The sequence below is a fragment of the Catharus ustulatus genome, chromosome 7 (genome assembly GCF_009819885.2).
Source record: "Catharus ustulatus isolate bCatUst1 chromosome 7, bCatUst1.pri.v2, whole genome shotgun sequence".
NCBI lineage: Eukaryota > Metazoa > Chordata > Aves > Passeriformes > Turdidae > Catharus > Catharus ustulatus.
The window spans coordinates 29516433-29532012 of NC_046227.1; the positions used below are offsets into that span (position 1 = coordinate 29516433).

At 43.9% G+C, this 15580-nt stretch overlaps 1 protein-coding gene across 1 annotated transcript in view; it reads right to left on the reverse strand.

Moving 5' to 3' along the window:
• Positions 1-5934, reverse strand: part of OSBPL11 (oxysterol binding protein like 11) — a 37613-nt gene extending 31679 nt beyond the window's left edge. The window contains exon 1 of the mRNA XM_033064790.1: positions 5792-5934. Within this exon, the coding sequence (XP_032920681.1) occupies positions 5792-5934 (143 nt within the window). The remainder of the gene's footprint in view (positions 1-5791) is intronic.
• Between the last annotated feature and the right edge of the window lie 9646 nt (positions 5935-15580).

Genomic DNA, 15580 nt, shown 5'->3' on the forward strand with positions numbered 1-15580 from the left:
CAACTGTGTCTACCTACCACCCCTCACACCAAGATTTACTTTTCTTAATTTATGACACATCTGCTCCGACACCAATTTTCCAAGTTTAAATATGTATGTGAACATGAAGGGCTAACCTGCCTTTTGAGAAGTGCCTGGGGCTTTACCAAGTATAAAATCAGTTTGGTAAAAGATGACCTTAATATTTTAATATTCCTGAGATTGATGTAACTGGTTGATCGTTTTAAGTATGAGCTTCTTGTCTATTCTAATGAGCAAATGATGAGAAATGCATAATTTCTAAATTAGTGCAAGGAGCATGATATACTCTTTAAGCAAAGAGCCAAATGAGGATAAAGAAATTCAGGCACCAGGTTTTTCAGCCAGCTCCCTCCAGCACAGCAAATCAATGTGACAACACTCCTAATCCGATTTTAGTAATAAAAACGAATACACAAAATTGCAGAAATAAATTCTGAATTTCACAGCAACCACTTCAGAAAATCATCTCTTCAGCACTCCAAATCACACCTCAAAAAATACCGGCAACAAGTCAGAAAGTGAGCAGCCTGGGTTTTTTGAAGGTCCTGCCATGCATCACCAGAAACAGAAGCAAGGAAGGTCAGGACTCACTTTGACACAGGCTTGGCTGTGTCATCAGAGCCACCAGCCAACCCAAAAGGTGCTAGTACAAACAACATCTCCCTGGGGGGATGGCACCTCAATGTGACAGTGCCAGCAGGTTCTTACAACAGTGGGATACTGAGGAAGTGAGCTGCAAGAGCAGAGGGAAATCAAAACTGGAGCAGTCCTTGCCAGACCTCCCACCTGGGAGTGACACTACAAAATTACAGCCTCTCTCTCCCTCTGCAGCTGTGCCCCACAAAGAGATTAACACTTATTGATTCCAGCAAATACACACAAACTCCACCTGGAATGCCAAAGAATTTTGTTTCAAGCAATGCAAAAAGAAAATCCAGAACAAAGGAGATGGGTAATAAAAAGGAAGCACTAGGGGTATCAATGCAACAGAGAACTGTCCTAGAATGACACTAATATTTACATGAAGGTTTGGACATTACTTAGTAAGCAACAGGGAGCACAGATTAAATTCTGGTCTGCTCTCAGGAGCCAGTTGATTTGGTCAGCTCACACCACCCTGCTGCAGCCTAAGCAAGGATTTGATGCCCAGACAAGAAGAGAGGACCAGCAAGGGAGAGGTTTGCAATTGTTGAACACTGAGCTGCCATCACCTCCTGTGTCTGTTTCTATCAAGCTGGTTCCAGCTTTAAAGACCAAACAGATGAAATTTATCCTCCCAAGATCAAACACTTCTTGGAATGTGCCCAGAAACACAGAGAAACTAGGAACACTCAGTACATCTTCTTGCAACTAAGATTGACACTGGGACACTCCCAACACAAGGATCAGTATTGTATCAGTTTGAAGACATTTCCCTTTACTACTGCTAATTAGATCATTTTTGCAAGACAGCAGGAATGAAAATCAAATGCTTTCACGGTCTAGCTCAGTTTCACATGCTTTGTTTCTATGTGTTTGAAGTGCAAAGCATTGTTAGTCATCCTCAATGGCAACAGGGATCAAACTTAGAAATGAGCACTGCCTTTAAAGCACATTCCCTACTGCAAGATTTTAGAAAAAAGTGTTCACAATCATCTCAAAATGCAGAATTAAAATATGTTCACTTCTTCCAGTTACCAGTTCTTCTGCTACATTGTCACATGCTGGCCTGCTCAAACACAGAACACTGAATTAAGGTCAGTAACTGTTTACTCCCCTTTTTTAGTATTTATGAAGATGCTTGCATAGTATCAACTGAGAAAGCCCTAAAACCCACAAAAGAAGACTAGCAACCATTTCACTTGTTTAAAATTTGTTATCCATTTGCATTGGATACCAAAAAACATTTAGTGCTACCCTTTGGCAAAACTCTGCTCTTCTTCTCAGCCTCCTACTCCAGCCCAAAGCCACATGGAGTAATTCTGCAAGAGAATCTGTCCTAATTTAATAAACTAATTAATGACCAGCAGAAGCCACCCAGCATGAGAAACCCTCTTAATGGCCATTTTCACACCTACCAAGAAAAAAAAAAAAGTTAAAAAAAATACTACCAGTCTAGGAAGTTTACTCCTTGAAGCTACTTTCATCCAAATGGGTTTCTATACTAACTGACAACTGTGAATAACCCTGCAGCACTCAGGTAAACTCTCAAGAACAACTAACAGAAGGCAACTCACTCCCTTAAACAAAGAGCAAAAGATACAATCTGCAGCATTTTATAACTATACGTGGCTAAATCCATAATGAACAGATGCTAAAACCATTTGAGAAATAAGGAACAAAGGCAGCTATCTACAAAAATAAAAGCAGAAATGAAAAAGCAAATAGTTTTTGAAATACAGTTTGTAAGCTTCAAAATCAGCAATCATTTGGGGAATTCATGAACATCTTACCTGTATTTCTAATGGCAGGGAAAGAAATGCTGGGAATACTTTTAATAGCAGAATTGATCTATGTATTTGAGAGCTGAACAACTAAGAAAAACATAAAAGGACAGCACACTTGCATGTCTCCAACTGGGAAAGACAATCTTGTTTCTTTAGTCATCCACAATGCTTTGAATATTCCATTTTGTAGATAAGTAAGAATGAGTGACTGCCCATCACTTCTCTCAAAATTATCTGAAAGCCCCTCAAGCCAGGCTGGCAGGACTTGTTATACTTCTCCAGCAGATGTTCTGATCAGCTCTCCAAACAGCTCATAGACAGAAATTCTGCTCTCTGGTTGTGAAACTTTTATGCCATTTGAATGACTACAAATCACATGTCACAGAAGTACCAGCCCAACCTGTATCCTCTCTCTCACTGCTTTGAAAGCACTCTTATTCATTTAACCCAGAGCAAAAACCAAATGAAGCCAGTCATAAGGTAAAGCAGAATTGCTGAGTGCAAGTAATTCTTTCTATGGGTGAGGCTGTACTTACTTCACAGCTTGGTTACTGCTGAAAATAAAGAAAATATTATCATCTTAAACTATTTTATCAAGTAGCCTTTTAATAATCTGAAGTTATTCAGAAGTCTTACCTCCTGGTAATTGTTTCTCTAAATGAAGACAGGGTTAAAGAATGCAGTGTGCAGTGCAGCCTCTGAGGCTCTTTTTATCTACTTAAATACAGGTTAACACTCAGGCTGTTCCTGACTCCACAGTGAGGAAAATGAAGCCAATGGTTGGTTGCTCTCAGACACACTCTGACCTGATCATATATTCACAAGAAAACAAGATCATTTCCTGTCAGATGGCTAGAAGAGCAGTTTCTCAAGAACTCTCAACGCCTACCAAGTAAATTAAAAAAAATTTTTAAAAAATCATGTTCCTACCCTCAGAAGAAACCAATCCCTTATAAATTTCAGAAGCAGCACTGCTATACTGGCTGCCTAAACTCACAAATTCACAGGCTACAAGCAGGAAGTTTGACAAGAGATTCAGCTGTATCTTCACATCATCCGAAGTGTCTGGCAGTCTCCGGTTGTCTATTCTCCACTAAATATCTGATATTTAAAAATCACCCTATTATTCCCCTACAGGAATAAAAAGTCAGACTTCCTGCTTCATTTTTTATTTTCTAGATACTCAATTTATGCCAAGTGTGTGACATTGCACCTCCTCGAGAGATTCAGTTTTCATTATTTCAGGTTCCAGCAGTCTTGGAAGTTTATTTTTTATCCATAGTCTTAATTCCCCACTTGGAGCATTTGAGTATCAAGTACCTGTTGTCCCACTGTCTGAAACTCTGCTATTGCTGTTTTGACCAGATGCTTCACCAAACAATGAGCTAAACTTCTGCATCAGATGTGGTCTATGGAGAGCAAGAACTTCAGGATCCTGCTCCTACCAATCACACACTGCTCAGACTCTGTGCTATGAAAGTTAAAGATCAAACTTCCACCAAAAGTTCCCAGAAAATCTGTTTCTAAAACCCTTATGTTAGACACTGGTTTATCATTGGGGAGTTTGTCTTTTGTCAAACGCATTTTAGCACAGAAGTAATTCACAAATTGAAAACTAAGCTACAGCACCTTGTTCAGGAGGACTTTCTAGGGAGATGGGGAAGAAGGTGATATTTTGAGGGTAATTAGATATAGAAACAAATGTAAGAGTAAATAATTGATTCCAAACAGAGCAGAGATTAACAGTGAGGTATCTCAAGTGCCCACAATAATTCATTTACTGCACTAAATTTCTCCAAATGATCTAGGGGGAAAAAAAATTGCACTAAAGTTTTAGAGCAAATTAAACAAGATATTGATAGCTACAAGGAAAAAGAATGACAGCCAAGAAAATGGCTAACACTCGGGGTCAGCTCAATTTTTGTCATACAAGCCATAGCACTGAAAGAAGAAACAAAACAATTGGATGGATAATTTTAAAAAGTGGAACTTCACTGTACAGCACTGACCAGTGACCACCATCACAAACACACTATAGCTAAAAAGACATCCACGCAAATCAGGCATCTCATCCCTTCCAGTGCCCCAAATTCCACATAAAAGTATAAAATATTTCCATTTTGATTGCATAAACTAATTCCTCTTTCAGAGTGAAACATGGATAGGAAGTGTGAGCTTGCTTACAGTAATAGCAATTTTCATCAGAAAACTCAGTTCTACTTGAATCCAGAGTTTAAAAAGCAACTGGAAACAGTGGTTAAAACAGCCAATAGCTACATATGACAAACAGCTTTCCGACTTAACAGCCTGAAATATTCACTCTGAAATCACCACTTCTCTTTCCGGCACTAGGCACCCGAAAAGTAAAGCACTCATGACCCAGATTCTCAGGATGACTGCGCTGTTCACTCCCAGCTGAAAGTACCGGGGCGCTCGGTGCCTGCACATCCCGGGCCTGGGCGCTCGTGTCCCGGAGCATCCCCCGTCCCTCCGCCCGCCCGCAGCTCCGGCTCCGCGCTCTGCACAAGCAGCAATCAGCAAGCCAGTCCATCTGGGCTGGCAGATGACGGCTCTGGAGAGTCTCCATTAGAAGGAGAAGTGTGCAAACTTCACACAACAGCAGCATTTCCAACAGCAACATGGCAGAACTCCAGCCCAGGAGGAGACCCGGGGATTCGGGAATCTCCCGAGCGATGCTCGGGTGAGTAGGAATGTGCTCAAACAGAAAGCACGAAAAAAGCAGATGGAAACCCTCAAGTCTCCCGAACACACAGGCAAATAATTCAAACCAATGCCGTTCTCCGGCTTTCTCTGCTCCTTTCTGCTGACTTGCTGGACCTGAGTAATCACGGCGATTTATGCTAAGCACAGCTGTTCTTAAAACAAGTTAGATAAGACTGAAACTCCGGGTACACTCAGTTTTACTGTCAGCAGCTAACATTAAAAAAAAATTAATGACTGCCATTAAGTTCTTTTAAAAGATCTAAAACTCGGCACAAAGTTCAGCTTTTTTTATTTTTTGCTTTTTTTTTTTTTCTTTTTTTGAAAGGCTGGAAAGCGGTAAAGCGCTCCAACAACTTCAAACAGGTCTCCACGTTGTGCGAGGGGAAAAGAGGATCTGAAAGGCAGGAGCCAAGGCACATCACCCCCAGCAGCTTTGCGCTGGTGGAGAAGGGGAGCCGCCCGCCCGCGGGCACCGCGGGGATGGCGGGCACAGGGACGGAGGGAGCCGCTCCCGGCGGTGCCGGGGGAGCTCCAGCGCTGCCGCAGCCGGGGCAGCCACGCCGCCCACCCGCGCCGGGGCAGCTCCGGGCCCGCCGCCCCTCCCCGCGCCTCACGCCCACCTGTACTGCCAGCTCTTGTTGCCGCCGCGGCCGCCGCCGCTGCTCCTGCCGCCGCCGCTCTGCCCCGCCGCCGCCGGCAGCGGCTCCGTCTTGCCCTCGCCCTCCGGCCCCTTCATGGCCGCCGCCGGGTCCGCGCCCTGCATGGCGCCGCGGCTCCCGCCCCTCAGCGGCGCCCCCGGCCCCGGCGCACGGAGCGAGCCCGCCCCATGCGGGCTGCGATGGCGGCGGCCGCCGGCACCCCCGCGCCCCGCTCGGCTGGGCCGGGCTGGCCGCGCTGGGCTGGCCGGGCTCCCGCACGGCCGCGCCGGGATGGGCGATCCCGCCCTCCCGCTCCCTCACCCGGCCCGGCCCCGCCGCCCCTTCCGGGTCAGCGCCGCCGCCATCTTTAGTGCGGGCAGCGCTCGGAGACCTTCGGGGCGGTGCGGGAGCCGCGCGTCATCGCGGAAAAGGGGAGATTTCCTCACGGCGTTAATAATTGATCGGGCTGACAGCGCTCTGCGAGGACTCGCGTAACAGGTTACGCAGTAACAATAAAACTGTGGCAGGTTAAGGGTCGAGGGTTGCCGGTGACAGTATCTGAGCGCAAAAATGTGTTCAAAGCAGTGCACAAATTCCAAGTAACTACCAACAAACTCTAATCCCTAACAGAGTTCGGTCAAGATGACCATTCAGCGTTCCCAGTACAGCTCTTACCCTGCAGGTGTCCCTGGGGTGAAGGCAGCTTCCCACAGGCTGATCCCAGAAGTTACAATGGAGTCTTCCCTAACTTCTCCCCATTTCTTAACTTACATACTTCCATATTCTTATATTTATGTTTCTACCTTATGTAACTTTTACACTATTTCTTCACATTCTGGTGCAGCTTGAGTGACTTTAGTCATACATCTCAGGGGTGCTCGTACCTTTGGGTGGGTATCACGATACACCAGCGATAACCTTCAGATGGACAGATGTTTCAGGCCACGGATGCTGATTCAACAGTAGGATATCTTCCTTTACCTCCATTGGTTTTCAGCTGCTGCGAGGATTATCAGCGGGAAAGTACCACTGAGTTCCCTCCTGTGCAAGGGTTTTGCCAGAGCCTGGCCGCAGTGTCTCCACTCCCCTCCTCCCTCCATTTAGTCCTCCTCACACTGTATGCTCACCACATTCCATCCAGGGAGTAGCAACCACATTTTCCACTATAATTTTCACATAATTATCTTCCTACCTTCAGTCATCTTCCCACACAAGGGCTACAGGAATTCTCCCTGCAAAATAAGAGTGGGCTGAGAGGAGAGAGGGATCCAGCTGTTCCATACACAAGAAGGGATGTGACAGCTGGCATCCTGCTTGAGACCCACGGTGCAGGGTCAAACCCAAAACTCCCTGCACTGAGCAATGTCATGACATGGCCTTGAGAGGAAACACATTTTTTCTTCCTGTTATTCCTCCAATTTTTCTTTCATGAAATGCCAGCATATCTAACTGGGAGAGATTGGATTGGCTCTGTGAAATCTTTCAGGGCAGTCATGGATTTTGGCCAACCACAGTTTCACTGACTGCAGCTGCATCATTTCTTAAAATCAGGGGCAAAGGATCCTCATTCTGACTTTCATCAATCTGCACATGAAGAAGATGAAGGCAGAAGCAGACATGACTGTGGTTAGTGAGACCAATTCTCATCTCACCCAAACTCCCTCCTCCACTCTCCAGCTCTTATTATACACCTACAATACTGTAAACAACCAAGCTGCAAAAGATGCAAAAAATTTCCTATGTGAGAATCATATATAGAAGCAAAACTTTAAAGGAGGACATATTTCAGACAATTTATTTACCTATAGCACCTCTCTGGTAGCAGCTTTTTACCCCGTGAAAATTGCCCTGGCCTTCCTACCTCCTACCAGCATATTTCAACTTTCCCAGTGACATTCAAAACACCTTTGCTTTTGGACAGCAAATGATGAGGGCACATTATGAGAATTGTGTCTTTAAAATATATTTATAAACTTTAATGTGGTCCTTAATGATCACATATTCCTCCCTCCCTACTAAGCACAAAGTCTCCTCCAGCAGACCAGTGGGGACTGCCTATTGCATCTATGCCTAGAATCTCCCTTAGAGGGACAGTGCACAGACATAAAATTAACCACTTCTACCTTTTCAGGAACATATTTGTCACTGGGGGAGATAAAAAAAAGGGTTTTTTCCTGCATTTTTTCCTGGGAATCTACAGGTGAGCAAATCAGCAGAGTAACATCGTCTAGCAAAGAAAATTTTGGCCAGAACTGCACTCCCCTTGCTCTCCAAACACATTGCTTCCTGCTCTACCAATCCCTTGAAACTTTGATTGAAAATATATAATTGCATGGTATCATAACCTATGCCAATAAGCCTGAAATTTTGCTGGGAAAATTTGAAGCAAAAACAACTCAGGCAAGAATTCCACTTGTGTGTTTTATTTCCCCTCTGCTCAAGGACAACCAGTCCCAGCAGAGACACAGTTTCGCCTGTGCCTGACTTTTGTACCATCACAGGTGGTCAGTAGAATATTCCTCCACCCAGAACATTCCCAGCACCCCAGCAACCCTTAGTGCACATTTCTACAGCCCCTCAGTATTTGAGCATGGTAAACTCAGGTTTGCTTCCCCTATGCAGTTGCCTTTTTTATCTTACAAAAGGAGCTGCATGTGCAGTACCAGAGTCTCTCGTAAGATGGCATTGACAAAATGCTGAATTGCACAGAAAGGCTGACAGCTAAACCACGTTTGCTAAGAGCTTATACAGCTTGATCTGCCTTTTCTCTCTAGTTTAGGATGTTACTAATTATAACTCGTGCTCAGTTCACTGCTCTCAGTCTCCTTCCCTGGCTGCAGTTTAGTGGCTCAGAATGACCTGGATCTCACCCTGGTCTTGGGGAGAGCAGCAGAGGGTGAGTCTCACAGCTGTGCCCTGCCTGCAGCCAGCCCTAGCCTCACACTGCCTGAGATTCCTGGCTCTGGAGGAGGACACGAGGAAGAGCTGCAGATCTGGAGGAGGAACACGTGAATAGGATAACAAATGTTTATTGACATTTGTCAAATCGAATCCCTATAGGCCCAAATACAGCTACTAGCTGAAGTAGGTTGTATTTTATCACAGCTCAAGTAAACTTGCCACAACTGATCATTCTGTTAATTTCAGGATTTGATCAACATTAAAACAACTCTTCTTTATTTCTTTCAAAGTTTATAGCCTGGCTATGTATAGAATCATGGAATGGCCATAGAAGCAACCCTAAAGATATTTTATTCCACCCCACTGCCATGGGCAGGGACACTTTCCATGAGATCAAGTTACTCAGAGCTTCATCCAAACTGGCCTTGGACACTTTCAGGGATGGGACTTCCACAGCTTCTCTGGACAGCCTGTGCCAGTGCCTCACTACTCTCTCAGTCAAGAATTTCTTTCTGATATCTAATCTAAACCTATTCTCTTTCAGTTTAAAGGCACTTAACATGATGAGTATTGTGTCCTCAGAGCAGCAAAGTTCAAAGAGTAAAAGCCACAAATTTCAGCATAGCTTTCATCACCTGCATGCTTTAAATAAAAGTGCAAATTTAAAATATATATATAATTATACAAGTTTTTTATCACTCTCTTGTTGGCCTAATTCAGGATTTTTTCCTGGTTTAGTATTTTAGGATGAGACCAAGTTTAACAGTCTTAAATCTGGATCCACTTCTGATAGCTGGGCTACACAAGACAAAACTATTACTGCTCCTGTTTGCTAAGGGAACTACATCCTCTACAGGCATACGGGGGAATGGCATTAGTCCTGGGAAAGGAAAGCCACAAGTGCAGCCTGCCTTCACTGCATGAGAAATGCAACTTTTCATAATCGTTGCTGAACTGGGGGAGCTGCCTGGCAATGAGAAAATGACAGAAAAGTAACGTCACTGATGGAGCTTCATATCTGCACTTTGTAATCCTACAGTTGTTCTTGAGGTTAAATTCTTTCTCAAGGCAACTGATACTGTATTAATAGCCTGGGAAAAATACTTCTGGATAATAAAAATGAAAGAACTTCCAATTCTTACTAAGTATAAATGATACCTACCTACTAAAACTGTAGATTCCATGACACAAGAACAAGGAAGGAAATTTGGTTAAAATAAACAGCCTTTGTCCTTCAACACATTGAGCTCATGGCTGTGTTCTCATGACTGTAGGTGAAAATGGCTGTAAGGTCGGGTAATTGTAACACAAACTATTTCACCCACTAGAGTATTTCACACTGTGAATACATTTTGAGAGAATGTCTTAATTTTGGAGCTTTAGGGGCGTGAGTGAGTCCCTGGGTCTCTGGTTTTGCTGTTTAACATGTATGAAGCACTGGTTTCGGCTTTGAACAGTTATTCATCAGATCTTCTGTAGTCTTAAGGAGTCAAAATCTTTTTCTCAATCACTGTCAGTCATTCCCTAATTTCCTTGCTCTTCTCTATCAGTCCCTATGTGTCATATCCTGCTGTAATTCAGGTCCAGCTGAAAGCAGCACACTCACACATGACAGCATCTTACATTGCTTACAAAGTTTCTATTTTCTATCCCTATCCACAGCCCACTCACGTACTTCACACTCACTTTTGGCTCCATTTTGAGCAGCACTCAGTGTGCCTTGCACTGAGTCATGCTCCAGGGTCCAGCATTATCTCAACCCTACACAATCCTGATGTGGAAATGGAAACTGGGGCAGGAGCAAAGGCTGGGTCTGGCTGGAAACTGGGGGTGTAATCCCAGTAGCTTCCCCTCTGATAGACACCCTCCAAGGAAAGGACTGTGCCCTCAGAACTCGGTGAAGAACAGGACTGAAGGGCCTTGCCTCTGCCTCCAGAGAGGCTTCTTGGGAGATGCTGCCTGTGTCATTTTTCTTTAATGCTTCTGTATGCAGAGCATCTTGCCACAGCTTGGAGCTGTCATCCTCATCGTGCAACCATGGTGCTCCAAAAGTGTCAGAAGCAACTCTGCTCTGCAGCCACCACACAAGAGCAAAGCTCACACCACCCCATCCCACTCCACACTGGCAAACTGCAATCAGCAAATTCACATTGCCTTTTGTCTTCTAGACCCCAACACCCAGCCCCACCACCTGGAACCCTCAAAGCATTTACACTATCCTGAAGGACTTCCAACTCCCCACACACACTAAAGCTTGTCCTAGAGGTGCAGCTCAGCAGCAGCAACAGAAGATAACCACGTTACAGAGTTCAAGACATTTCCACAGCCACACTATTGATAAGCCCCAGGTTTCAATCCCTTTTCCTGCCCTTGCATCACTTCTCAGCATGCATGGCCTTAATGTTGCCATGTGATGGAGCTGCTGCTGACAGCTGGATGTGTGTCCTGGGTCTTTTCCAAGTGCCAGCCCTCTGCTTGCTCAAGCCACACAGGGATTCCTCCCTGCCCTTTTCTCTCCAACTTGTGAGCAGGAAGGGAGTTTGGGGTGTTGCCTCACACACCACTGTGGCTGAGTGCAGGCTGTTCTAGCACAAAGTGCAGCAGCTGGACCCTGTCACTTCTGTCTGGCCCTTCTGCACCATGGGAGGATTTCCCTTCTGCCTTGCCTCAACAGAGCCTGGGTGACTCCTCTCCCTGAGTCAAGGAGATCTTTTGTGCCGTGTCAATCACCCCAACAGAGTAAAGTAGGAGCTTCCTCCAGATATTCCCCATACTCAAGCTCTTTGTGTGGGGAATTCTGGAATTCAAAAGGGCACATTTGTCTGCTTAGGGCCTGGTTTCTTCAAGAAATGTGGCCACATGTAAGTCCATCACAGAGGAGTCAGCCCTGCAGCACTGTGGGACCACCCAAGAGGTTCTGTGCAGGCTCTGAATGAGCTGGGCTGGGTCACCCTCCATGGACTTGCTGCTGGGAGAGGAGTGCAAGGAATGCATGTGACCTTATCACCCCCTGGCTCCAGGTGTGCTCAGCAGGCACAGGAGGGCACATGCTGGGGTTGGGGAGCTTCCCAGGTTTTTCATCTATCTCATGACCATCTCCGACCTTTCTCTAGACTTTTTCTGCCCCACACTATGGCACAACATGGCACTGCTGCCTTCTTGTTCTGCCGCTCACTCTTAAGACTCCTTTCCTCTGTGATTACCTATATGTTGAAAACCAACTGGTTTTTATTAACGTGTCATCTAACCTTAAGGGCTGCTGAGTAACTTCAGCTCTTCAGCCCTTTCTCCCAGATGCTTTTCTGTGCCATGCTTTACTCCTACACACTTTTCCTGCACAGTTTCTATGACAACATATGTATCTCTCCCTGCTGTAGATCTCCATTATAATGTTTAGATGCTTGTTATCCCAGTCTCAAGTGCCATTTCCAGGTGTATCATGTTAACAAGTTCAGTGTGGAAACCAAACCAAAGAACTTGGTAATTTCTGTAGGTAAATTTACATAGTCAATAATTTGACTGCTGTGTCTCTATTTAAGTTCTGTTTGAGGGATACTGATACTGAGCTGTTCTCATCACTTGATCTCCTACCTGCACACTCTAGCTGATTCTGATTTACTTCTTAATTTCCAAATTATATCCTTCCTTTTTGTTGCAGCCCATGCTGCCTACTGAGTGGGTATATTTGGATTCTGGTAAGTCTTTGTTGGTCTGTTGCCTGAGGTTTGACATCTGTTTTATAGAAAATTAAGCTACTAATACTGTTTCTCTTCTGTCAAATGTGTTTTTCAGTTCTGCTATAGTCCTATGTCTTGTCCTGAAAACTTTCTGTGTTGGATTACAGAAAGCCCTGAAGAGTAGAGATGGTTTACAATTGGCCTCTTGGTCTGTTCTGCTTGAATTCCTCAAATTGCTTGGAATTATGTAGATTTCTATACAGCTAAAATCCACTCTCATTTTCTGCTAAGTACCTTGTTGGAGAACTAAGGGTGAAAAAAAATGTTCTTCCTATATAATCTGATCAGAACCTGTAGCAGAAAATTCAGTGAAATGAAATGAGTGGAGTCAAAGCTTCACTGTTGATTTGTTTTCTAGATCCCATGAGTGAGTAAAAACAGGCTGTAAGAAGTTCATGTGGAAGCTGTAAAACTGCAAGCAATTTGGGCTGTCAGCTTTTAGGGATGCAAACTGACATTGTTTATTTGCACCTAATATCCTTTAATAGTCTTTTTGAGATATTATATGCTAACCTCAGTACAAATGGTTATTATTTACTACCTATAATTAAAAGTAATTAAGCATAATAATTTAGTGTTTATATATGCACTTAAAACCATGCAAATCTTCTGTTTAGGATGTAATTCAGGGAGAGCTTATCTGCAAAAATTTTCCAGAGGAAAATGAAGAGCCCATGATATCTGAGTAATTCCACAGCCAGTGCAGTCCCCCAGGCTGGGCAGTGTAAGGTGAAGGTCAGGCACTGCCCTTGCATTTAGGGTAGAGCTGAAGTGGTGGCTTTTTAATGGCCTGCAGACCTCAGCCAGGGGGAGATTCCTCTGGGCACTCACAACAGGTGGGCTCCTCTCACATACCAAGGCTGACACTGGGAGCCCTTGTTCTAAGCTCCAGACCTACCCCAAACTTTACTCTGCTATAGATTCACAGTGAGAAAGCTGAAAGTGTGAGTCCTGCTGACAACAGCCACAAAACTTGGAAATATATAAAAACATACCTCAGTGTTCAGCTCCTCTTTCTCTAAACTCCAAAACCTGCATTCCTTAAGATGCCAAGGAGCAATCTGATCATCACCCAGGGAATGCAAAACTCATATTCTGTTTGCTTTCAGGTAGTCACAAGATGGAAGAGGTCCTTGAATCTTAGATTTCTCCAAAGAGATCAGACAAAATAAGGCTGAATATTACCAGTAGCTCCAGATGCCTGCATAGGAGGGGAACTGTCATGCAAACAGTGCAGGGCATCTCAGGAATATGCAGAAAGTCTAGTGGGAAAAAAGAGAAGGGAGTGATATGCAGAGAGAACTGTTATTTAAACATCCAAAATTAAAGGTACTACTCAAAATCAAAACAAACCAGACCCGCACAGGGAAGGAAAACAAGGACATACAGGATTCACTGCATGATTGCAAAGGAAATGAAGGAAAGCACTGACCACAATAGCAGTAGGACAGATAGCTAAAAGCTAAAGGAAGATATTGCTTCAGACTGCATAAGGAAAAAAATGTAACTAACCCCAGAGAGCAGAGGCAGCACATTTAAGAGGCTAAAGGGCACAGATATGGAAACTACTGTGTAACATAGCCACAAAACTTGAGGGCTCTTTACCCTTCACTTCTGAGTACTGAATAATCTCCATCAATGAGATCTTCAGGCTTTTTAGAGCAAATATCAGCCACGAGTAATAAAAAACATGAATTGAAGCAGAAAAGGGGTTAAAGTGTAAATTAGGCACATTATATGTAGACCAGCTCAATGTCTTTCTTTGATAAGATAGTGGCATATCAGAACAAAGGAAAAATAATAAATCTTATCAACCTGAACTTTGGTAAAGCATTTGATTTAGTATTACCTAGATAATCATTAGTTAAACTTGAGAAGTTGAGGATTAACATAAACACTATAAAATCATGAAGTAACAGAATTTGGAGTGAAAACTGTTGATGGGGCTGAGAGAAAAATTATAGGACTGGAGTAATCAGTAAGTCTAAGTAATTTCATTTGTTAGCTTGATGCAAAAAATTACAAGCAAGGTAATGAAATTTGCTAACAACAAATCCAGGAGATATTTTCAACAGAGACAAAATCCTAAAGGAAGAATTATATAATTATCATGCCCTAATAGCAGACATGGGAAGAAATGTAACAGCATATAGTGCAGGGATATGTACTGAGAGATTGGCAACACTTCTGCTGCAAATTAGAATTTATCCACTATGAACAACAGAAGAGGAAGAACCATGTGCGTGGTGTAGTTATTAGAAAGATAAATGGAGTCTTACATATAGCAAGCCATATTTTCAGGAACAATAAACAAATAGATACAAAACACTGGGTAAAATTCAACTGAAATTTTTGGGCATCATTCAGGTTATCGGTGTTCAGCAAGCCTGAATTCATCCTGGAACAGGTACAAAGAAGTGACATCCAGATAATCAGAGGAATAGCTAAGACAGCATGTCTTGCTGAGCTTGGCAAAATGAATGGTGAGATGGGATCTGATTCCTCTCTGTAAATACACTTGAGGTTTTAGCCAGGCAGAGAGGGAGAATAAGCATCAGGGGAAAAGAATCATTCACATTTATAGACAGCACTCCTGCTAGAGCAGATGGGCATAAGCTGGATATGAGACAGGAAGAAAAGCTCTCACTGTGAATGGAGTAATGGTCTCAAATAGCTCTCAGTAGGAAAAGAGGGGGCAAAACCTCTAACCAGTAGTAAGAGGGATACTGACTTTGGCATTTTTCAGTCACTTTTTTTGGGATGTTCAAAGTCTGCCTTGTCATCACCATAGGAAGAGCCACACTGGGCTTAGCAAAATCTCCTGTCTCTGCCCTAGCTTTGCTGCACTAGGGGGAGGGTTTTCTGTTTGCAGGGGAAAAGGGTTCAGCTGTGTAATCTCTGGGCCATGTGCATGACCCATTAGGTGTGGAAGATCAGGTGCGATTGGGTGGGGATGGCCTTGAGAGAGTTGTCTTTAGCCTCTCTTTATGGCAGCTGAGCTTTTATGTCTGTTATGTCCCGATGACTCACACATCCGAGCTAGCTCTCCTGGGCTTATGTGAAAAACAAACATGGAGCCTGCATGGGAAAGGGCAGATCCTTCCCATTGCCTGATAAAACAACAGTCGTCAGC